Raw genomic sequence first — 23,276 nt, forward strand, 5'->3', positions numbered from 1 at the left:
TATATATTTGGCATTAGTATATAGCTGTGTAGTTATTAATATTGTTAGTTTAACTAGTGCGAGTGTGTGTGTGTTTTTCTGTGTGTTTAAGCACTACTGACTTTTCTTCTTTGGTATCCACTATGTCTAAGGATACCAAAGTCTCAGGTTTTAAGAAGTGTGACTCGTGCTGTCAGACGATGCCTCTGACAGACGGCCACACTTCTTGCATTTATTGCTTGGGTCCCCTACACCTGCAGGACTCCTGCTCGGTCTGTCATGCCTTCAGCCCGAGAGTCCTGCAGGAGCGTAAGAACAAGCTCATCCTGAGAGGCTTACTTAAGCCAGAAGGATCCCCGACCAAGCCTTCGTTGGGTAAATCATCAAAGCCCGCCAAGCCGTCGGCTCCCTGTTCGGAGCCGTCGCCTGGTGGAGCTCTGCCTCCTCTTCGGCTCCGGCTGGAGCCAACACCTCTGGACCTCAGTCGGCTCCGACCTTAGTGTCGGAACCGTCTTCGAGCCAAAAACGTTCTAGGTCCCCTTCCCTAGAATCGGTTCGTTTGGCTCCGAGGTCACCATTGCTCCAATCTGAAAAAAGCCATAGGTCCCACTCATCTCGGTCTTCCAGGCTATCCGATCATGACTTAAAGAGGGTGGTCAAGTAGACTCCTTAAATCGCAGGCCCTGGCCAAAATGTTAACCAGCCCATCTCAACAGACTGTGGCTGTCCCGATATCTTCAGCAGTTCCTCCTCCGACTCCCTCCTTATGTTCAGAGCCGGAGCTGGTTGGGGCTTGAATCTTGGTAACGTCGGAACCGATGCCACACCTTTCGGCTCCTTCGTCGGCTCCGATCTCTTCTTTGGTTCCGTCCTTGGAGGGATATGGCGCCGAGACTCCCTCGTCGGCTCCGAGGGGGGCCAGTGGCATCGGACCCTTGTCTGACCCCGTTCTCCCTCTCGGAGCCTCGGCGCAGGTGAGCTCGGCCCCGACATTGGCCTCGGAGCCGTTCCTCTCGGTGCCGGCAGGGGTTTTCCTCTCTTCGGAGCGGAGACCTTCTGCTCTGCCTGACAGGGGCGCCTCCGAGGTCATGAGGAGTGTGCTGACTCCTGAGTCGGCCCCTCGATCAGCCCCTTCGGCTCCTCCCCCCATGGTGCCTGCATCGTTCTCTGTCCATCCTCCTGACCCCAAGCGTGGAGAGCAAATGCTCCAGGTCACCCCATTGGGCGTATCTTCCTCTTCCGAGGCCTCCCCCGATCCTTCGGAGGAGCCCCTATGGAAGAGAAAATGTAAGAGGAAACATGTCGACTCCCCCGAGTCAGTCACGTCTGATACCGATTTGGAGGATTCGGAAGGGTCCCCAAGATCCCCCTCTGAGGATGTCTCCTTTTCAGACATCCTAGAGATCCTTAAGCAGAGGGGGAACTGGACACTGGAACTGAACTGGGTTTAGCTAAGTATAGTAGAAGTAAAAATAATTGGTTGAGCATACTGATTTTAAGGGAATTGTTAAATAATAATCTGCAGATGCCATTAGCTATGAATACTAAACCCATGTCTAAAATATAGAATTGTTTTTCCAAATTAACAGTGATATATAAAGCATATTTTTCAATATTTTATAGAATATTGAGATCAAAAATTATGGGCTTTAATGTGTCTCATTGGAACTGTTTTATAAAAATAAAGAAATATTCTCAGAAGCTAACAAAAAGCTGTGTCTAAAATTTGCAAGTAATTCCACATCATCTAGTTACTGTAGAATTTTTACTTGGAGGTTTTTACACATGAGTTATCTAATACCACACAGATAGCCCTTTTTTACAAAGAAGAAAATCTAAGATGCTCGAGATCTGTAGGCAGACTGGAAACATATGATTTTAGAAAGTCAAATGGTCATCTCATTTTGGAAAGAATTTGGAAACTTCACTAAAGCCTTATGGTCAGATAAATGCAGTATTACATATTCTTTGATTTTATTCAGTGTTCCAATTCCTAGAACGCAAGTGCTTCTCTTTTGGTCATTCCTGGCTATTGCCATTAAGGTTATTATAGTGAATTGGAAAAATAAAAATATCTTCTCTTTTTCAGAATTTATCTGTCTGGCAAAAAATGTGTGTAGCAAAGAACTGCAAAGTTTGCATAATAGAACTATGAATATTACTCATAAAAAACACCTTGGCAAAAACTTAAAGATCTATTAGAAAATATTAATGTTGTGGTCTAATGTCAATATCTGTTATGGACTTTGTGTGTAGTTTTATTTATTTGATTGTTGAAATTTTGTAGTTATTGTTCAATTTTAAAATGCAATAAAAAGTAAAAAAAAAATTTTTTTAAAGCTGCAAGACTTATTAGTAGCTTTCACGCCTATCAAGTGTGAAGCAGAGAGAAGCTTTGATATGTTTTAAAAAATACAAGTTTGAAAGTTAAAAATGTACAGTCAGTCTTAATAGGAGCGCCATAGCTTAGGCTCTGCATTACGCTTCTGTAACTCTGCTTTATATTTAATTTGGAGTGCATTTTAATAAAAAAAATGAATAAACCTTTTTATTAACAACTTATTGGCATCCACTCGGGTTCGAAATATCCCTGGAACCGAATCAGCTTTGTCCAAAGACATATCAGAATTCTGCAAACTGAAGATCCAAAAAACACAATAGCACAGAGACTACGATTCAACTGTTCAAAATAGCTTTACTAAATACAACCACCATTGGTACCCCTGCCTTTCGCCTTCAAAGGATACATAATTAGAAAACAGCTCATTTTCATACAGGTGAACCCCTCCATAATCACATATAATTAATCACATTTAATTACTCTTAAGGTGCCCAGCACCCATAAAATATTAATTTGGTCTATTTTGTGCAAGTATAAATATATTCTTCACATAATGCAAAAACAAATACAAAATTCATACATCAAAATAGCAAACCTTAATAAAAAAAATTTTTTCTTCTTAATAACATTAAATATCAAAAACACATTAATCTGCTAAGTTAACATCAAGGTTGAGACTCCTGGGAAGTAAAGTTTTAAAATTCAAGATTAAGTTACTTTCTAATTCATTTAACTTTTTACCATCCCTCCCCGTGCAAAATAAGTTGTGCTAACACACTAAAAAAGAAAGCCATCATCTCCAACATGTATATTTGTTCACCCACTGGACGTCTCGTTTTTATTGCGGTTGTCCCCAAAATGTTCCATTATTCTCACTTTTATAGCCCTCTCCGTTTACCCAATGTACCACTTGATGCTGCCGCATCCATACCCCACAATATAAATTACCCCATGGTACCAACAGTACCCTTTTTGACAAGGGACTTTGTGAAATTTTCATATGGGAGATATGGTCTCTGTGCTATTTGTGTTTTTTGAATCTTCAATTTGCAGCATTTTGATATGCCTTTGGACAGAGCTGATGCAGTTCCAGGGGTATCTCAAACCCCAGTGGATGATAATAAGTTATTTGCCGAGTTACTCAAGGAACATGAGGCCAAACTGGCAGATCAGGATCCATGGTCGACTGCTGGTGAGACTGATCATAATGTATGCTTTGATCAACTTAAAAGACTGATGGGTAAAGAACTTAATTTATGCTTTGACACAAAGCTTTTGGAGAAGTACTTCAGTTTAAATATCACTCCAAGAGGTTTGAGGGTTGATAAGCTTCCTACTTGGGACTTTATCGAAGATGAGCAGGGTCTGATGGATGAATGGAAGTAGGTGTCGTTGGAGTGTACTTTGGGCCGGATCCGCATTTTAGTTAAAAGGAACATGTGAAACAGTGAGAAGTTGCAGTGTCAAATTGTGGAGCTGCAACGTAAATTGGTTAATGTGTTATCGGAAACTGCCTTTTCTTGTAAAATAGGTAATATTAAATCTAAACTTGAGAAATTAGAGCTAGAAACAGTTGACTGCAAGAGGAAGAAGTTGATCCGGGACTTAGGTGACTTCAGAAGTGGTTTGATGTATGCTTGGTAGCACAAACCACATCTTGGGCAGTCCAAACTCCTCTCCAGGAAGCCAGGTGAAGTTACGGCTGTTGAAAGAGACTCGTCGGTCTCGTCTGTGGATACCATGTTAAAAAAGAGCGTTTCTTTTGAAACTATAGAGGGGGAAGAGTTGTCAGACTCTTCATATCAGTCGAAAGGTAAAGAAAAAAACTGCTTTTTCTTGGGGCAACCAGGGAAAGGGCAGGAAGAATCACGGCAAAGGGAGAAAGGTTTAGCGGTCTGTCCATATTCCACTGACGGTGTTGTGTGTGTTGAGAGCACATCAGATTCAGCTAAGATTTCTTTTGAACTGGACTTTAACTCTCATGTGTTGTATTTATGTGGCTTGTGCAATCTTGGCTCTAATGTAAGCAGTTACAAAGGTTTGAAAATTGTCAGTCTGTCTGGTATTTATTTAAACAAATCTGCCATGAAGCTTTTGAGCAGGGGAACTAAGTTCTTTCCCACTTGGATTCCAACTTTGGTAGAGATATTATTGGAAATTAAATAATTTGTAGAAAGTTGCATCTAACTGTTTATGTTGAAGAAAAAAGACCTGAGAATAATGTAGGGGATATTCATGTTGATGCTGATGTTGACCCGTTGAATGTTTCCATTTATGAATGTGAGTGGTTTGAAGAACGTTCTGAGGGGGAAATTGACGCAGGTTTTAATACTGGTTATGGTAAGCTTGTGATTCCTTTTCTACGCTATTCTAGCAGTTTTTTACCACCTTAATTATCTTCTACAGTTTGTTTATTTGAGCAGGTCATCTGTAAAGAAATTGAGCATGAATATTGGAGGTTTGTTAAGGCAAAAAAACAATATAATCTTACCAAAGGTGAATGGGATGCTCTGAATGAGCTAAGGGGCAAATTAGATGAATGTGTTTTCAAGCAGGCCGATAAGAGTGGGAATTGGGTAGTGATGTCTAAAGTCAAATACAATCAGATGGCCTACAAATTGTTAATACAGGAGGATTATGTTAAATTAAAGCATAGTTCCATTGCACCTTTTAATAATGTGCTTTTGAAATTATTGGAAATGGATGAAAGATTGGGTTTTTTATCAGTGGATGATGTTAAAAAACTGTTTATCCTTAAATCTCGTGACCCTATTTTTTATGTGATACTTAAGCTGCATAAGGCTTTGATGAATCCGCCTGAGAGACCCATTGTCTCCGGGGTGGATTCTTATTTGCAAAATGTAGGGATATTTTGGATTCATTGCTTAAGAAATATTTGGTTAAGATTCTGGCACATATTACTAATACCCAACAGTTATGTGAAATAGTAAGTCAAATACAATGACAAGAAGGTTATTATTGGGTTTCGATAGATGTTAGTTCACTATATAATAACATTCAGTTAAGATGGGGTTTGGAGGCCATTTGGTACATAATGGCTGAGGGTCCCCACACTGCCTTTATAGTTAGGTTGCTTGAGTTTTGCGTGACACACAATTATTTTAGGTTTGATAATGAAGTATTTCTTTAAAAGGGCAGGACTGCGATGGGTTTCCCATATGCTCCCACGTATGCAATTATTTATATGGGTTTTTTTGAGAAGAGGTTTATTTATGGTTCTGAATTGTATAGGAATCATGTGGTCATGTTTAAATGTTACATTGATGATCTTATTTTTATTTGTAGGGGGCACCTATCAGACTTTGATTGTTTTATTTCTGAGTTAAATATGAATTTTCATGGGTTACAATTTTGTATGATGAAGGGTGGTTCTTCCATTCAGTTTCTGGATATTGAGTTTTATACAGATGATATGCGTAGGATTCAATATAGACAATTTAGGAAATCTACTGCGGTTAACAATGTTTTGCATGCTGATAGTATGCATTACCCCCCATTTAATGAATTCACTTCCTTATGGTGAATTCAAGAGAATCGCCCGTTATACCTCAGAAGAAATATGTAAGGTTAAGTTTTGTGTTAGAGGCAAAGGAGTGATTAAAAGAAAGGGATTATAAGGAAGAAATTTTAGACCAGGCCCTGGAGAAAACAGCTGGAAATAAGGCTTCATTCAAGGGTGCTATATTAAAAACAAGGCATGTCATAAAGGGTACTGTGGGTACCATGGCCCATGGTAATAACGAGAGAGATTTGTATTTTGTTTCTAAATGTTCCATGTTTTCTGAGGTAGTGAAAAGACAATCTTGGATTTGTGGCATATTGTGAGTAGGGATGAGGTAGAGGGACATTTGTTCCCTAGATTTGTGAAATTTTCATATGAGAGATATGCAGAGTTAAAGGAATTGTTAAATATGGCCGTTTACAATGTGCCGCAAGAGTTTGTTGGATCATTTGCTTGTGGGCATTGTATATGTGGTAGGATTACGAACATTTCAGGTACAAGCATAAATGGGCGGAAATTCACTTGCAAAGGAAGGTTTAACTGTAATTCATGTGAAGTAATTTATATTCTGTGGTGTGGATGCAGCAGCATCAAGTGGTATAGTGGGCAAACGGAGATGGCTGTAAAAGTGAGAATACTGGAACATTTAGGGGACATCCACAATAAAAACATGAGAAGTCCAGTGGGTGAACACTTTAACAATATACATGCTGGAAATTATGGCTCTTTCCTTTTCAGTGTGTTAGCACAGCCTATTTTGCATGGGGGGGGGGGTGTTGTTAAAAGGTTAATTGAGTTAGAAAGTAACTTAATTTTAAATTTAAAAAATGTACATCCCAGGGGTCTCAGCCTTGAGGTTAACTTAGCAGATTAATGTGTTTTTGATATTATTTAGAAGAAAAAAATCTTTATTAATGTTTGCTATTTTGACGTATGAATTTTGTATTTGTTTTTGCATTATGTGAAGAATATATGTATACTTGTATAAAACAGACCAAATGAATATTTTAAGGTTGTTTGGCACTTGTAATTAAATGTGATTAATTATATGTGATTATGGAGGGGTTCACCTGTATAAAAATGAGCTGTTTTGTAATTATGTATCCTTTGAAAGCGGAATGCCGGGGTGCCAGTGGTAGTTGTATTTAGTAAAGCTCTTTTGAACCGTTGAATCGTGGTCTCTGTGCTCTTTATGTTTTTTTTGGATCTTCAGTTTGCAGCTTACAGGCTCACTCTGATAACAGTAATTCAGTAAAAAAAAAAGGAAAAAAAACAGAAGCTGTTTTAAAAGTCATCTGAGAGACAATAACTCATGTTACTATCAGTAAGTACTTTGTGATATGTAGGGTATCATGTTATAGGCTTATCTGCTGATTACGTGAAGAAAATAAGTTACCATGAAAAACAAAATCATATCAGTATGGCAGTCCCAGAGATGGCCATTTCAATATATAAGGAATTAAAATGTTACAGAAGTACTTAACATTGATTATTTTGCAGCTGTGTAGCACATAATGCCAACATATGTTGAAGAAATGCACTTTATAGTTTCAGTGTAGAATTTGTTTTTATTTTATTTATTTTTTTGATAATCGATAACCCCCGCAGTCCCCAGGAGAATCCCTCTTTCATGGAATATGGGAAGGGGAATACAACTGTACTGTATATGTCTTGTGCATTTTCATTTGGAATGCGCATTCTCCGGGTCCTTATGCTTGTTTGACAGTAGTAAAAGAGGGACCTGTAGATTACAATAGATTAAACAAATTTTGCTTTAGACTGGTATGAAACAGTGAAGGTCTGTTACTTTCCTTGTCTGCTGAGCACTCGTGAATACAGTTACAGGTAAGAAAAAATCTGGAAGCTAAATTATTGCATCATTCTCCAAGTAAGATTTATGTTTGTGTGTGTTATTTCAAAGTCAAGTTCACATTTCTGCTATCTAAACAGATATGTATACGCACAAGAAACAAATTTAACTAGAATATTTTATTAACTGAGATGGATGTGATAGTTTCTGTTTTGTGGAATCAGACCACATGCTGCCACATACTCCTGCTTCGATGTTCTTGGTAGTGGAACATGTAAACCTAGAGGTTGCAGCACTGATCGGAAGTTGTGCATTTGTTTGTTTCTTTTGTAGTGTGTGGTTTTGACCTTGGAGTGACTGAGAAGTCCACCAGCCTCAGGAGACTGCAGGATCATCGCTCATTGCAGGGAGTCACTGATTTCTCTTCCTGGGTGCTGAACCGAGACAGACAGACCAGTTTGGCAGGAAATGACTTTGCAGAGGTAAGGAAGTGGTGAAGAAGCATAAGGACTACAAGTGATTTGCTGAAGGTCATATCATACTTTGGCAGCAGTCATGGTTGCAGTTGACCTAGGGAACCTTGAAGTGATTTCTGTGTGTTCTGAATATTTGTTTGCTTTAATTGCTGGTTCGCAGTTATTTCTTTACTCTTATCAGTGCATAACCTAAAACTTTTCCATCTGTGTGGTGTGTTAGTGCTGAAGAACTTTTTTTTGTGAGCCTTAGTGAGCTTTTGGGTTTTCAAGCACCTTTCCCTGTTCCATTTACTGCATATGTGCTTCAATGCCTGTAGCGCCTCTTCTATACCTGTACCTATGCAAAAGAATACGATGAGACGTTGCACTTTTATTAAAAATGGAACTCAACTCTGCAAATCCACCTACTAAAAGGGAAAGGAGCAGATACTGCACTTTTCCTGAATATGGCACCACAGAATTAGTAAGCCACCCATGCTGTCAGCAACATGAAGTGAGTAACGTAGCAATGGTGGGGCCCCGGGCACAGAGTGTTAGGGGAGTGATTGAGAGCACCTTCATTGTTTTCTGTATGAAAATGCAGGGACAGAAAGGCACTTTAGCTCTTCAATAGCTTGTGGGGGGGGGGGGTATTTCTGTAGGAATCCAGTTGGTACAGTAAAGCTTAGGAAGGAGTCGCTCTAGCTGTTGTATGAAGCCAGTTAGTACAAACATACCTGCTGATTTCCTATAGTAAACGCTGGAGTCTTTTTTTTTCTTTTACTCTTCACTTAAAGAGTTGAGGAAGATGTGGATTTGGCTGCTCTAGCATGCTGATTGATATAGAAGTACTACCTGGATTTTGACAGTGAAAGCTGGAGTCTTTTTTTTTTCTTTTAATCTTTGCTTAAAGAATTGAGGAGGATGTGGATTTGGCTGCACGATGCTGATACAGAAATACTAGTTGGATTTTGACAGTAAAAGATGGAGTATTTATTTATTTATTTTCTCTTGAAGAGCTGAGGGGATGTGGATTTGGCTGCTGTATGAAGCCGATTGCTACAAAAGTACAAATTGGTTTTCTACAGTAAAAGCTGTTCGTGTGAAGAGCTAAGGGGGTGGGGCACTACTTCCGGGATCACCAGCAGTGGTAGATGAGACAGCTACGGGCCTGCCTCAAATATAGAATAAGAGGTCTGCATAAGACAAACTGTAACTGAGAAGTTGTTATAGCAACCAATGAGTAGTGCTATGAAGAATGTAAAGAAAGTCAGCGTCAGAGGGAAAGAACTGCATTCTCATCTTGGCCTTCTGGTTCAGCATGTAGTGTTTCTAGTTTTCATGCTGTGCTGAAAGTTATAATGTTAAGTTGTCTATCTCGTCTTTATTCTTGCTGGTTGAGATCGGAGCCAATCCTCAGCTCCGACTCGGCCATCTTCAATAGCTCGAGAGCTGTTTACTGGCTCGAGGCTACACCTTATCCCATAATGCCTAACGATAGCTACCCAGATCTCGTTTGCTGCTTCAGCTACGAGGGTGTCGTTTTTCTGGCTCAGGCTTGTATATTTAACCTTTTTGTGTAAACTTTCTTCTAAAAATCTAAATTTTATTAGTATCCTTTCTATTTACAGTTAGTGTTACGTGTTGTAGTTATTTTTTCTTGTGTCTCCCTTTTTAGAGATGTCGTTTAAGTTAGAGAGTTCTAGTACTGGTGTGTGTTTGTCTAGTCTAGTACTGTTTTTCGTCTATATTATTTGGCTTTTTTCTTGGTAGAGTCATGTTCAAGGAAACCAAGGTTTCTGGATTCAAGAAGTGTGACTCATGCTGTCAGAAAATGTCTCTGACAGATGGGCACACTAGTTGCGTCTATTGTTTAGGCACTGTTCACCTGCAGGACTCTTGTTCTATTTGTCATGCTTTTAATCCAAGAGTCCTGCAGGAACGCAAGAACAAACTAATTCTTAGGGGTCTTTTAAAACCCCAGGATTCACCGGCAAAGAGTTCACAGCCAGTGAAATCCGCAAAATCCACTAAGCCGTTGGCTCCACCCTCGGAGCCGACTCCTGCGCAGGATTTACCTTTCACGTCGGTTCCAGCTGGCACTGACAAGACAACCTCCCCGTCGGCTCCATCGGATGCTTCGGAGCCGTAACGGAGTCACAAGAGGTCCCCTTCCTTAGAGTCGGTTTATTCGGCTCCTCGGTCTCCATTACTTTAAAGTGAACGTAGCCACCGATCCTCTCCTTCCTCTCGATCCTCTAGGCTGTCGGATCACGATGTGGAGAGAGTAGTCAGTAGGTTGCTAAAGTCGCAGGCACTAGCTAAATTATTGTCTAGCCCTCCTCAACAGGTATCGGCTCCGTCCACTTCACTTGATGTTCCTCCTCCGACTCCAGTGAGTTCGGAGCCAGAGTTCGTTGGGGTTCAGGTAGTGGAACCGTCAGCTCCGATCATCATATCCCCTTCGGTTCTGACCTCGGCTCCGATTACCTCGATGTTTCCTTCGATCAAGGAATCTGGTCGTCAGAGCTTCCTCGTCGGCTCCGGGGGGGAGTGGCATTGGACCCTTGTCCAACCCCATTCTCCCTCTCAGAGCTTCGGCGCAGGTGAGCTCGGCTCCAACATCGGTCTCGGAGCCATTCCCCTCGGCACAGAGAAAGATTCCTGTTTCTTCAGAACCGGAGCTTTCTCTTCCTCGAGGCAGGGACGCCTTCGAGGTCATGCGGAGTGTGCTGTCCCCTGAGTCAACTCCACTACCAGCTCCACCGGCTCCATCCCCCATAGTGTCTGTGCCAACCTCTGCTCCTCCTCCAGACCCCAAGCGTAGGGAACCAATGGTCCAGGACACCCCATTGGGTGTTTCCTCTTTTCTGAGGCCTCTCCTGATCTCTCAGTGGAGCCCCCTCGGAAGAAGAAATGCAAGAGGAAGCACATTGACTCCCCAGAGTCTGTCACGTCTGATACGGACTTAAATGAATCGGAGGGGTCCCCGAGGTCCCCCTCTGAAGATGTTTCATTCACGGACATCCTTGAAATGCTTAGGCAGAGGGGAACTGGAATCCCCTAGCCCCTACCCAGGATGAGTCTGTATTCCTGGATTCGTTTGGTTCCCGACCTTCCACCTCCTGGATTTCTCCGCCTTTCGACCCACTTATGTCTGTAGTGGCTCGAAAGGCATGGTCAGCTCCAGACACAGCGGAACCAACTTCCAGGAGACCGAATAAGTTTATTTCAGCCCCCAGGATAAACAATTCCTTTCTAAGGGTGTGCCTGTTGATACCATGGTGGTAGCAGCTGCCACCAAAAAAGAGATGGCAGAGACCTCTTCATCTGTTCATCCTCCTAACAAGGAGTCTAGGACCATGGACAGATATGGAAAGCGAATGTTTGCTTCAGCGACCTTCTCCATGAGGTCCCTGAACTACTTATGTCACTTCACTCGCCTTCAGAGGGATCTCCTAAAAGAGCTAGGAGATACCCTTCAAGATCTTACAGCTGAGGGAGTACAGGCCAAAGTAACTTCCCAGCTAGCGATTCTTAATTCCGTAGTCAACTCCTCCATGAGGCTCATTTCCTATGCCACTGATGGAGCGAGTAGAGCCGCGGGCACTGCTGTGGCCCTCAGGAGGCACGCTTGGATGCAGCTGTGTAATTTTGCGGAACCCTTTCGAGCGTCCTTTCTCTTTGGGCCACAGGTGAAAGACACTTTGACTAGGTGTGAGCAAGAAGGCAAGACTCTCTCTGCCGTGGGAGTCCATTTTTCCACTCCCTCAAGACCCTTCCCCAAGGGTCAGAGGAGTGGTAAGATGTGGTTCCGCAAATCTCAGGGATCCATGCCTGACACACGTAGCGATTTTTTCTCCAGAGGTAGAGGGGGAAATAACAACAATAGACGCTGCCCTTGTGGCAGAGGGGGTCCGCAGAACCAGGGCAACAGAGAATCCTTCTTTGATAAGCCCTTCCAACATCCCTGAAGGGTTGCCCGGCTGCTCACCTCTGGAGGCAGTCGGGGGAAGACTTTCACTGTACCCAAGAGCTTGGCAAAAATTAACAAAAGACAGATGGGTACTATCCATTATATCCGGAGGTTACAGAATTCCCTTTCTTCAACGCCCCCTACAGTCAAAAAAGGCCCTTCCAGATGTTCCAACCAATCTGAGTGGAGCCGATGGCTTAGTGGATTTTGGGGATTTCACTGGCTGTGAACTCTTTGCCGGTGAATCCTGGAGTTATAAAAGACCCCTAAGAATTAGTTTCAAAACTGCTAAGAAAAAGAGCCATCCAAAAGGTCCCTGCAGACCAGCTCGGATCCTGAACTTACTTAAGGTTCTTTTTGGTACCAAAAAAGACAGGGGACTGGAGACCCATTTTGGATCTCAGCAGATTAAACAGATCTGTGCAAAGAACAAAGTTTCAGATGGTCATGCTACAGTCCATTCTACCCTTTCTGGGTCAGGACAATTGGATGTGTTCAATAGATCTTCAGGATGCATACTACCATATCAAGATGGACAGACGCTCCAGGAGATTTCTTCGCTTTCAGGTCAGGGCCAGTCACTACCAGTTCAGAGCTCTGCCCTTTGGTCTCACCACAGCCCCCAGGGTGTTCACCAAATGTATGGCAGTGGTCACGGCTCACCTGAGACGTCAAGGATTCCAGGTGTTTCCATATCTAGACGACTGGCTCCTCACTACTGCCACCAGGCATCAACTTTTACAGGCGTGGGACTACACAGTCACCTTTTGCACCCAGCTAGGTATTACCATAAATTTCGAAAAATCTGCCTTGTTGCCCTGACAGTCTATCACTTGCATAGGAGCAGAATTAAACACAAGGGAAATGTTCGCATGGTTACCACTGGAAAGAGTGTATATGATCCGTCAGTAAGTACAAGTCCTAATGCAGAGCAAGAGAATACAAGTCAAATATGTCCTTCAAACTTTGGGCTCCATGGCAGCTGCCATTCTCCTTCTTCCTTTAGCGCACTTCCATATGAGGATTCTTCAGTGGCTTCTTTTCACTCAGTGGTCTTTCCAAGAGCTGCCCATGTCTCACATGATCCTGATTACAGAAACATGCAAAAGACACCTTTCTTGGTGGATGATCTCCCCACTAGTGACTCAGGGCAGACCCTTCATTCAGCCCTCTCCGGTAGCCACAGTGACCACAGATGCCTCCCTGATAGGGTGGGGAGGGCATTATCTGGGCAGGACAGTCCAAGGCACTTGGCAACGTCACGAGTACAATCTGCACATAAACGTCCTAGAAATGAGAGCTGTGCTCCAAGTGTTGCAAGCCCTTCAGGACTCTCTTCCTTCCGGGACTATTGCAATCCAAACAGACAATATGTCAGTAGTGTGGTACATCAACCAGCAGGGTGGGACCAGATCTTACCCCTTGTGTCGAGAAGCACTCAGACTGTGGCAGTGGGCGATTTCCTCCCAATGTTTTCTGATTGCGATGCACATCCCTGGGAGATCCAACGTCATAGCGGACAGGCTCAGCAGAGCGATCCTCATGCCTCACGAGTGGTCCCTGAATCAGGAAGTTGCGGACCTAATCTTTCGCAAGTAGGGACAGCCTTGCTGCAATCTTTTTGCCACCCCTTTCAACAGCAAATGCAGCAACTACTTCTCCCTTCTTCCGCTTCAAGGTCACATACCCAGGGATGCTCTAGTCCATGATTGGCCTCAGGGACTTCTTTATGCCTTTCCTCCCTTTCCCGTTATACCAAAGCTTATACAGAAAGCGAAGTCGTTGGGTTGCAAAATGATCCTCATTGCCCCCCACTGGCCTCGACAGATATGGTTCCCGTTCCTGCACCTCTGTCTTCTCGATCAGCCCTGGACTCTGGACCCGGTTCCAGATCTACTGATTCATCAATCAGGCGGGTTGCATTAGTCCCTTCAGACTCTCCAGTTTACAGCTTGGTTGCGCCACTTCCAACCTTAGCCAGGCTTCCCAGCATTTCCCCAGCAGTCCATGAGATTCTTGTTTCCTCACATAAATCCACTACGGGAATAGTTTATGCTAGCAAGTGGAAACATTTTTCTTTTTGGGCTGAGTCTAGGAATGTTGATCCCTTCTCAGCCCCAGTCCATAAGATTCTAGAGTTCCTAGCACAACTTTTTCACTCTGGAGCTGCTGCCGCTACCATTAGGGTGCAATTAGCAGCCATTTCTAATTTGCATATCGGGTTGCAGAATTCAAACATCATGTCTCACAAGCTGTGTAAAGCTTTTTTGAGAGGGACATCTCTTCTTAGACCTCCAGTGAGAGATCCCCCTCTACCTTGGGACCTTAATTTAGTCCTAACGTCCTTAATTTTGCCTCCTTTTGAAACAGCGGCATCCTGCTCCATCAAGTTTCTCTCCTGGAAAACACTCTTTCTGGTTGCTATCACTTGAGCCAGGCGAGTCTCAGAACTGCAGGCACTATGTGTCTGTCCTCCTTGTCTGTTTTTTCTCAAAGACAGAGTTCCTCTGAGGACATACCCTTCATTTCTTCCCAAAGTCTGCTCCGAACATAACTTGAATCAATCTATAGATCTCCCTGTTTTCTTCCCCGGTCATAGCAACAAGGCAGAATACAAACTTCCCCAATTGGACGTGCACAGGCAATTACATTTTAACCTTCATAGAACTAAAGAAATAAGGAAGTCAGACCAATTGTTTCTGTCGTATGCCTTAAACAAACAAGGTCTCCCAGTTTCCAAGGTTACTTTATCTAGATGGCTATTCCATACTGTTTCATTTATTTATCAGTTATGGAATAAGGAATTACCATCTAAACCGAAGGGTCATTCTACTAGGGCATTAGCCACCTCTGTAGCTTTTCAGTCTAGATTGCCCATGGATTCCATATATGCAGCTGCTACGTGGGCAAATCCTCATACCTTTATTTCCCATTACCAGGTGGATATGGTCTCCCAGAGCAGAGCTGATTTTGGTTCCACTGTTCTGAAGAGTCTGTTCCACTGAGCCACCCAGGGTGTTATGTGCTAGGGATGCTGTCCCAGCTAGCAAGAATGAAGGCGAGATAGACAACTTAACATAAAGAAGTTATGTACCTACCATAACGTTCCATGTTAGTTGTCTTCATTTCGCTTTCTTTCTTGCATCCCACCCTCCGTCCCCCTGTCCTAGTGAATTGAGAGGAGTCCTTTTCTTTTCACTGGCTGAGTATTCATTTGTTTTCTCTAATGATTTAGAGCTCTGGGAGGTATATAGTCAACCTCTTTTGACTGGTTTATTTTCTTGTTATGTTTGGAGTTAGCTATTACAAACGAGATCTGGGTAGCTATCGCTAGGCATTATGGGATAAGAGGTAGCCTCGAGCCAGTAAACAGCTCTCGAGCTATTGAAGATGGCCGAGTCGGAGCCGAGGATCAGCTCCAATCCCAACCAGCAAGAAAGAAGGCGAGATGAAGACAATTAACATGGAACATTATGGTAGATACATAACTTCTTTTTTTCTGTCACAGCAGTATGCATTTTTTCAGCAGCTATTTCTAACATTTATTATCGTACTTAAATAGTAATTGTGGAAAAAATACATTCCTAACTGACTGTGTTGGTCATTTCAGGTACTGGATAATCAGGTGGTACCCGTTAAAGCACCAGAGGATCAGCAACACTTGAAGGAGACTGAGGCAGGATTGGATGCTACATTCACCGGTCTTGAATCGTATGTGCATGAAGTCTTTCTCTCTTCACTTGTCATTTCTTTCTAGCTTTTCTGTTTTATCTCATGATACCATCCTTCATAAAATGTATTCTATTAAGTGTGATATACAACCTTACAGTCCCTGTGGGAGGTGGGAGACAGCATCTTTCTTGCAGTAACTTTATGAAAGATTTATTGGGAGGATCCATCTACAAATGCCGAATAACGAAAAGGAAACACAGAGTTTGTCAGAAAATGGCAACATGGACTTCATATTTTTCCTGTTTTGAAAGCAGAATCATCTTTGCAAAGCATGTGCTGTTTGGCATCTGCTGGGAACTTGACCAAGTAGCATGGACAGAGGCCTGCTTTGAAAAATTCTTTCTCTTCAAAAATGAAGAGAGGGCTTAGAAGTGAAATGGAAAGAAAAAAACAATCAGTGCTACCCTTCAACATGACTGTAGCTACAGTTCTTTGGGGGTTGATATTGTCTGCAGGACTGGATTGCTGAGTTAGCTCAGAATCCATAAGTGAACCATATTAGAACCTATCCTTGAATAAAAACTTGCTACCACACCACTGGGAACCTTCAGAGATACATTGCAGTGTTGGGGGGGATTGTCTACACTTTACTGATAATTGTTTTAGATCTGTGGTCCGAAAGTAAGAATAACTGATCTGATGTCATCAGTTTTCATTCGTTCCTTAACAAATGGGTTTGGATCCAACCTTAACATCCGATTTGGCTGCTTTTTACAGCTTGTAGATACTGAAAACTCTCAAGCTTCTCCCTTACCCACAAAGCCGTAGTTCCTCTCCATACCCCAGATCTTGTTTGCCGCCTTCGCATATGGACATGGTCATTGTTAGCTCTCGAGCTTTGGTGTTGGTTTGTGAGTAAAGTAGCATATATAGCCTTTCTCATTACATTCTATATTACTTATCTTTTCTACACTTGTCTGTGTAAATTAACATAACTATTGTTGGTACTTTTTTTCTTAATTTATGCCCATGCAGTAGCCCCTTCAATTACCAGTGTTGGTAACTTTCACCTTTTTCCTTTCCTTTCCTTTCCTTATAAAGCAAACAAACAAACAAACAAAAAAAAAGATTTCCTTTTTCTTATTAGGGCAGTCTTTTTCATTGGAATGGCTGAAAAACTGTCAGGATTTAAAAAATACAAGGCTTGTGGCCACAAAATTCTTTTATTAAGTGCACACGATTGTTGTGTGTACTGTTTAGGCCTGGCTCATTTAAGAGTCGTGTGACATATGTATGGCCTTTAATCCACGGGCCTTAGTAGACTATAAAAGTAAACTTATTTTGAAAGGTTTGCTTCCAATGACCTTTTCTGAGACTATATTGGGACTCAAACCCCCAAGAAAATAGAGAAAAAGAAGGCCAAGAAGCATCCTTCAGACCCTGCCAGATTCTCAACTCCGAGCTCATATTCTACTGTAGAACCACCTCTTAAGGTATCCAAACAATTGTATCCGATTTCTTTGGATCCAAAGGTTAAACTCATGGATCTAACAGTTTCTGATACCAAGTCTGCCTCGTCAGATGTGACACACTCTGATCTGAAGAAGCTTCCTCTGACCCAATAAATAATAAAATGTCGTCACTGGATTCCATACCCTCCCATCTTCCATCACCTTTCCTAGAGAGATGCCACCATTCCAGGACCTCTTCATTTGCCTCTTCTCATTCTTCCAAGAGTTTGACAGAAGCCATTGTGAATAGAATGATGGGATTTATATTGGCACCAATTCAGACGGGACTTCTCCCAGCTCCTACCCCATCAGGTCTGGTGACCTTTACTAGTACAACTCCACCTGTTCCGGCTCCTTCCCCAATCTGACCTTTGGTTTCTGAGCACTTAAATCCAAGAATTCTGGAGCCATCCAAATCAGGTCCAAAGATAGTTGTATCTTCCACTTCGATACCTTCTCTGAGTGGACCAGCTCCGAGTGTGCCAGAGCTGTAGCATCGTTGCTTTATCTGAGGTGTTGGATTTGACTCCAAAGTTGTCAAAACCATCTCTGCCCCTCGGAGCCTTAGCATTGGACAGCTCAGCTCCGACCTCTGCCTTGAGAGGGCTGCCTTTGTGTGAGATGGAGCCAACAGTCCCAAAGCATGTTTTCTCTGCAAAATTGGCCTCCTTCTCTCTAAGCCATTCTACTTTTGAGGTAGTGGAGGGAGTTTATTCTGCTTCTGGAGGAAAGATGATCCCCCCCCCCCCCAGGATCCTTGTTCCCAAACTCATCTGTCTTTGTGTCTTCAGCCTCAACATTGTACTCCACAGGGACAGCCAGTCCAAAGGCTCCAGGCTAGCCGGCAGGGTATATTCCTATCTTCTGATACTTCTCCAGAACATCTTACTGAGGAAGTCAGTCACAGAAGATACTTATTTTGATGAAGGGAAAGGGTCCCCAGGATCACCATCTCACAACGCCTCCTTTGGAAACATTCTGGAGATCCTCAAACAAAGGGATGGGTGGTCTACCAACAGCCCTTCCCAAGAGGAATCAGTATTCCTGGAAGCCTTTGGGGCTGGCCCGTATACTTCCTGGGTGACTCTGCCCGCTGATGACCTCATTGACGTGTTCTCTCAGTGGGCGTGGAAGGAACCTGATTCTGTTGAGCTGATCCCCAAGAGACCAGACAGGATTCTGGCACCACCAAAAGGCAAGGAATTTTTGGAGTAAAGGAGTACCAGTAGATGTCATGATCATGACAGTGGACAAAAAAAAGGGACTCGCAGAACAGAGCTCCTCTGTTCATCTCCTAACATGGATCTAGGGCGCTGGACAGATTTGGGAAGCATGTATATGCTTCAGTGACCTTTGCACTTTGGTCGTTGAATTATTTGGCACATTTCACCAGACTTCAGTGGGATTTGATTAAAAAGCTTTCTAAATCCCGCTCTAGAACCATTACTTCTGAGGCATAGAGTTCTATTGCCTCACAGTTGGCTATCCTACAATCCATTTCCAGTTTGTCCATTAGGCTCATTTCATATGCAGCTGAAGGTACCTGAACAGCGGCAGGCTGAGGCATTTCCATTAGGAGACATGCCTGGATGCACCTGGAGCCTTTTAAGTCCTCTTGTGTCAGTGCTCCCATTGATGAAAGTTATTTGTTTTGCCCCAGGGTTAAAGGCACACTCTCCAGGTGTGAGCAGGATGGTAAGAACCTATCTGAAGTTTACATATGTTTTTCGACTCATCAGAGAACCTTCTCTAGGAATCAATGAAGTGGTCAAAAAATGTGGTTCAGAAAATCCCAGGGTCCTTTCTAGAATCCACATGGAAATAGGTCCTCCAGGGGCAGAGGGGGGATCTCTAATGGTAGACGCCACCCACTCGATAGAGGAGGTCCGCAGAACCAAAGATCTCTGGATACTTTCTCTGACAGATCCTACCAGCACTCCTGAAAGGAGGCCCAATTGTCCACCTCTGAAGGCAGTCAGTCGGGGGTCATCTTTCCTGCACCAAAGAGCCTGGCTAGAGATTACAAAAGATACATAGGTCCAGAAGATTATTTCCAGAGGTTATATAATCCCCCCCCTTTAACGGGAAACAAGATTTTCAGTGTTCCACCCAGTCAGAGGAAAGAAGTAAAAAGGCTGCTAGAAAAGATAATCTTCCAAGAGGTCACCCCAGACCAGAAAGAATCCGGAACCTACTCAAGAGTCTTTTTATTGCTAAAGAAAACAGGAAACTGGAGACCGATTTTGGATCTCAGCAATCTGAGCAAATCAGTTCAGTACACAAAGTTCTGGATGGTCACGGTTCAGTCCATTCTGCCTTTTCTGCACAAGGAAGATTGAATGTGCTCAGCAGATCTTCAGGATACTTACTATCACATACAAATAAACAGACAACCCAGAAGATATCTACTCTTTTAACTGGGAGTTAGTCATTACCAATTCAGAGCTCAGGCCTTTGGCCTCACTAGCGCACCCAGAGTGTTCGCCAAATGCATGGCAATAGTAGTAGCTCACTTCAGACCACAGAAATTTCAGATGTTTCTTTAGTTGGACAACTGGCTTATAACCACTTCGACCAGGCATCTCATGATAAAAGTGTGAGATTATGTACTCCAGCTGTGCTCTCACCTAAGAATTACCTTCAGTTGCAACAAATCTCATCTAGAACCTTTTCCAGTATTAGAGTTCATAGGGGCTTTGTTCAATATGGTATCAGTGACAGCAACCCTTATTTTACCAAGAATATAGACTATTCGGCTTTAAGTCAAAAAGATAATCCAGTATTCCTTTCTACCAGTTTGGTTGATTCTCCAAGCCTTCGGATCAGTGTCTGCTGCGATAGTTCTAGTTCTGTTAGCAAGATACCATATGAGAATTCTTCAGTGAGCACTAGTGACTCAGTGGTCCACTCTGCACCAGTCTTTGTTCACTCTGATCAGAATAACTCAAGCATGCAAAAATTATCTGTTGGGGGGGATTCACTCACCTCATATTTTACAGGGCCATGCCTTCATCCTCCCTCAGCCCAATGCCATAGTGAATATGGACGCTTCCCAAATTGGGTGGGGAGGGGCACTTCCTGGGAAAGACAGTCCAAGGCACTTGGTCCACAGAAGAGGCCAATGTGCATATCAGTGTCCTAGAAATGAGAACAGTACTCCTAGCATTGCAGGCCTTTCAAGACTCTCTTCCTTCCAGGACTATTGCGATTCAGATGGGCAGTATGTCAGTAGTCTGGTACCTCAAAAAGCAAGGAGGAATCAGATCTTACCCCTTGTGTCGAGAAACTCTGAGAGTGTGGCAGTGGGCAATCTCATCCTGTCAATTTCTGATAGCAGTACACATTCCAAGGAAACCCAATGTGATAGCAGACAGGTTGAACAGCTCCATTTTTTTACCTTATGAGTGGTCTCTCAATGTAAAAGTTGCGGAAAAGGTATTCCGCCAGTGAGGCCAACCTTGCTGCGACCTCATTGCATCTGTCCTCAACAACAAGTGCAGCAGGTTCTTTGCCCTGAGAGCCCACCCCCCACCCCCACCCCGAGGGAGTCACCAAGAGATGCTGCCCTTCATGATTGGCCACTGGGTCCCCTTTATGCTTACCCACCACCCCCTCTAATTCCCAAGTTTCTCCAGAAAGCATCTCAGCTGAAGAGCACAGTCATCCTCTTTGCCCCTTATTGGCCTCATCTGATTTGGTTCCCCTTTCTTTGGCCTCATCTAGTTCACCTACCTTGTATTCTTGATCCAGTTCCAGACCTACTATCCCACCTGACAGACATAATTTCACTCAGACATTTTAGGCTTAAAGTTGACTGGATGGTTTCTCCAATTTCATTGATAGTGAGACAATCTAGGTTCTCCTCCCCTGTATGTCACATTATTTTATCATTTCATAAGGCTTCCACCAGGACGATTTACAAAAATAAATGGAAATGATTTATTCTTTGGGAACAACAGAAGGGCATTGACCACTTTTTCAGCACCTGTACCTAATGTTCTTGAGTTTTTGGCTGCAAGTTTTGATGAAGGGGCTAACTCCTGGACTGTTAAAGTTCAATTAGCTGCCATCTCTAATTTTCATATAGGAGTGAACAGTTGCACCTTAGCTTCTTCAAAAATTGCAAGGCTTTTATAAGGGAAGCTTTTTTCTTCGACCCCCCCCCCCTCCCCCTTTAAAGATCCAATTCCACTATGGGATTTAAATTTAGTTTTACAAGCTTTGACTCAGTCTCTGTTTGAACTGTCAGCGAATTAAGAACTAAAATTTTTAACCTGGAAAACTAGCTTTTTAGTCGCCATAACTTCGGCTGGAAGAGTTTTGGAACTTCAAACCCTGTCTTCTAAGCTTCCTTATTTGATTTTTCATAAAGATAGAGTATCATTATGAGCCAGCCCATCCTTCCTTCCTAAGGTAGTGTCAGAATCCAACATTAATTGTTCTATCAGTCTTCCAGTTTTCTTTCCAAATTTCTCAAGCAAAGACAAATACATTTTACTCTAGTTAGATGTTTACAGACAGTTAAGTTTCTATTTACTTATAACAAAAGATTTCAAAAAAATCAGATCAATTATTTGTATCCTTTTTGGAATCAAAATTGGGCAGGCCATTTACCAAAGTAACTTTAGCCAAATAGCTAATGGACTGCATTTCTTTTATTTATAGCAATTTGGGTTTGTCTCTGTCAAAACCTTTAAGAGCTCATTCAACCAGGTTCATGGCAACTTCATCAGTGTTTTTATCCAGATCTTCCATGGACGATATTTCTGCAGTTGCAACTTGGAGTATTCCTTATACCTTTATTACTCGTTACAAATTGGATCTGGTCTTTAGGGGAAGAGCAGCCTGCAGCTTAACAGTGATCGGGAATATCCTTCCCTAGAGTCCACCCGGGATTTATGTAGTTGGGAACTCTGTCTCATTTGTTGAGGAACAAATGAAAATTGACATCGGATAATGAAGTTATGTACTCACCATAACGTTCCATCTGTGTTGTCTATTTTCATTATTCCTCAACTCCCCTCCTCCCTCCAAACACCTACCATTTTCTTTGTGGCTTCTGGAAGAATGAGAAGATGCTTAGGGAACCAGTGTTCCCATATTTGAGCTCCAGATATTGGTTTCTGTCCTATTGGTTGTTCCTTAGTTTGTAATTAGCAAACAGGCTAGCAAACAAGATTTGAGATATGGAGGGGAGCAAGGGCTTTATGGGTAAGGGAGGAGCACAAGCGTTTTCAGTATTCACGGGCTATAAAAAGCGGCCGAGTCAGATCTGAGGGTTCAATCCGATAAAATCCTTTACCTAATAAAAATATTAAAAATATAATTTGAAATATTATGAAAAAACTAGTAAGTATTCAAAAGTAATCCAAGCAGGGTAGACAGTTTGTTTCCAGTCAAAAATCCTTTACTTAATAAAGGGTTTTCGACTGGAAACAGACTGTCTACCCTGCTTGGATTACTTTTGAATACTTAGTAGTTTTTTATAATATTTCAAATTATATTTTTATTATTTTTTGACTTAGGACAAGTTTAGGTTCGCTACTTCTACTAACATTATCTGGTCTTATTAACATACAGTGATTAACTAGATACATACGATTTGAAAATCTTCCATACAGAAAAGTTTCTTACACAGTATTGTTTTTGGACCCACTATACTTGTTTAGTGGGTTGTTTGAGACTTTGGGGATACCACGGAGATTACTTGTTTTTTTTCTTATTTAAAAATGTAAGCATGAGTATTTTGGAATTTGTGACTGTTAAAGTTCATAGAGTGATGGTAGTAGATGCAAGATTACATGGACAGGTATATAGGATTATACAAGTATATGCATGTAAGTCTTCTAGGTTCATATGTAAGTACTGGGCTAGCTGCCCTTGCAGACCTTTTTAAGCCTAGCCAGTTTCCCTTTTTGTGCTCAGAATAGCCAACCACCTATGGCTGTAGATTGGCCTTACCCATCCCATGGTTGATAATTATATATTATCCCTAATGAGAATAACTGG

At 42.4% G+C, this 23,276-nt stretch overlaps 1 protein-coding gene across 1 annotated transcript in view; it reads left to right on the forward strand.

Moving 5' to 3' along the window:
• Positions 1-23,276, forward strand: part of LOC122814477 (inactive serine/threonine-protein kinase TEX14-like) — a 555,764-nt gene that overhangs the window by 438,302 nt on the left and 94,186 nt on the right. Inside the window, exons 17-18 of the mRNA XM_044087056.1 lie at positions 7,987-8,135; positions 15,695-15,795. Coding sequence (XP_043942991.1) covers positions 7,987-8,135; positions 15,695-15,795 — 250 coding nt within the window. The remainder of the gene's footprint in view (positions 1-7,986; positions 8,136-15,694; positions 15,796-23,276) is intronic.

Source organism: Protopterus annectens, chromosome 10.part0 (assembly GCF_019279795.1).
Source record: "Protopterus annectens isolate FY-2018-M chromosome 10.part0, PAN1.0, whole genome shotgun sequence".
Lineage (NCBI taxonomy): Eukaryota > Metazoa > Chordata > Ceratodontiformes > Protopteridae > Protopterus > Protopterus annectens.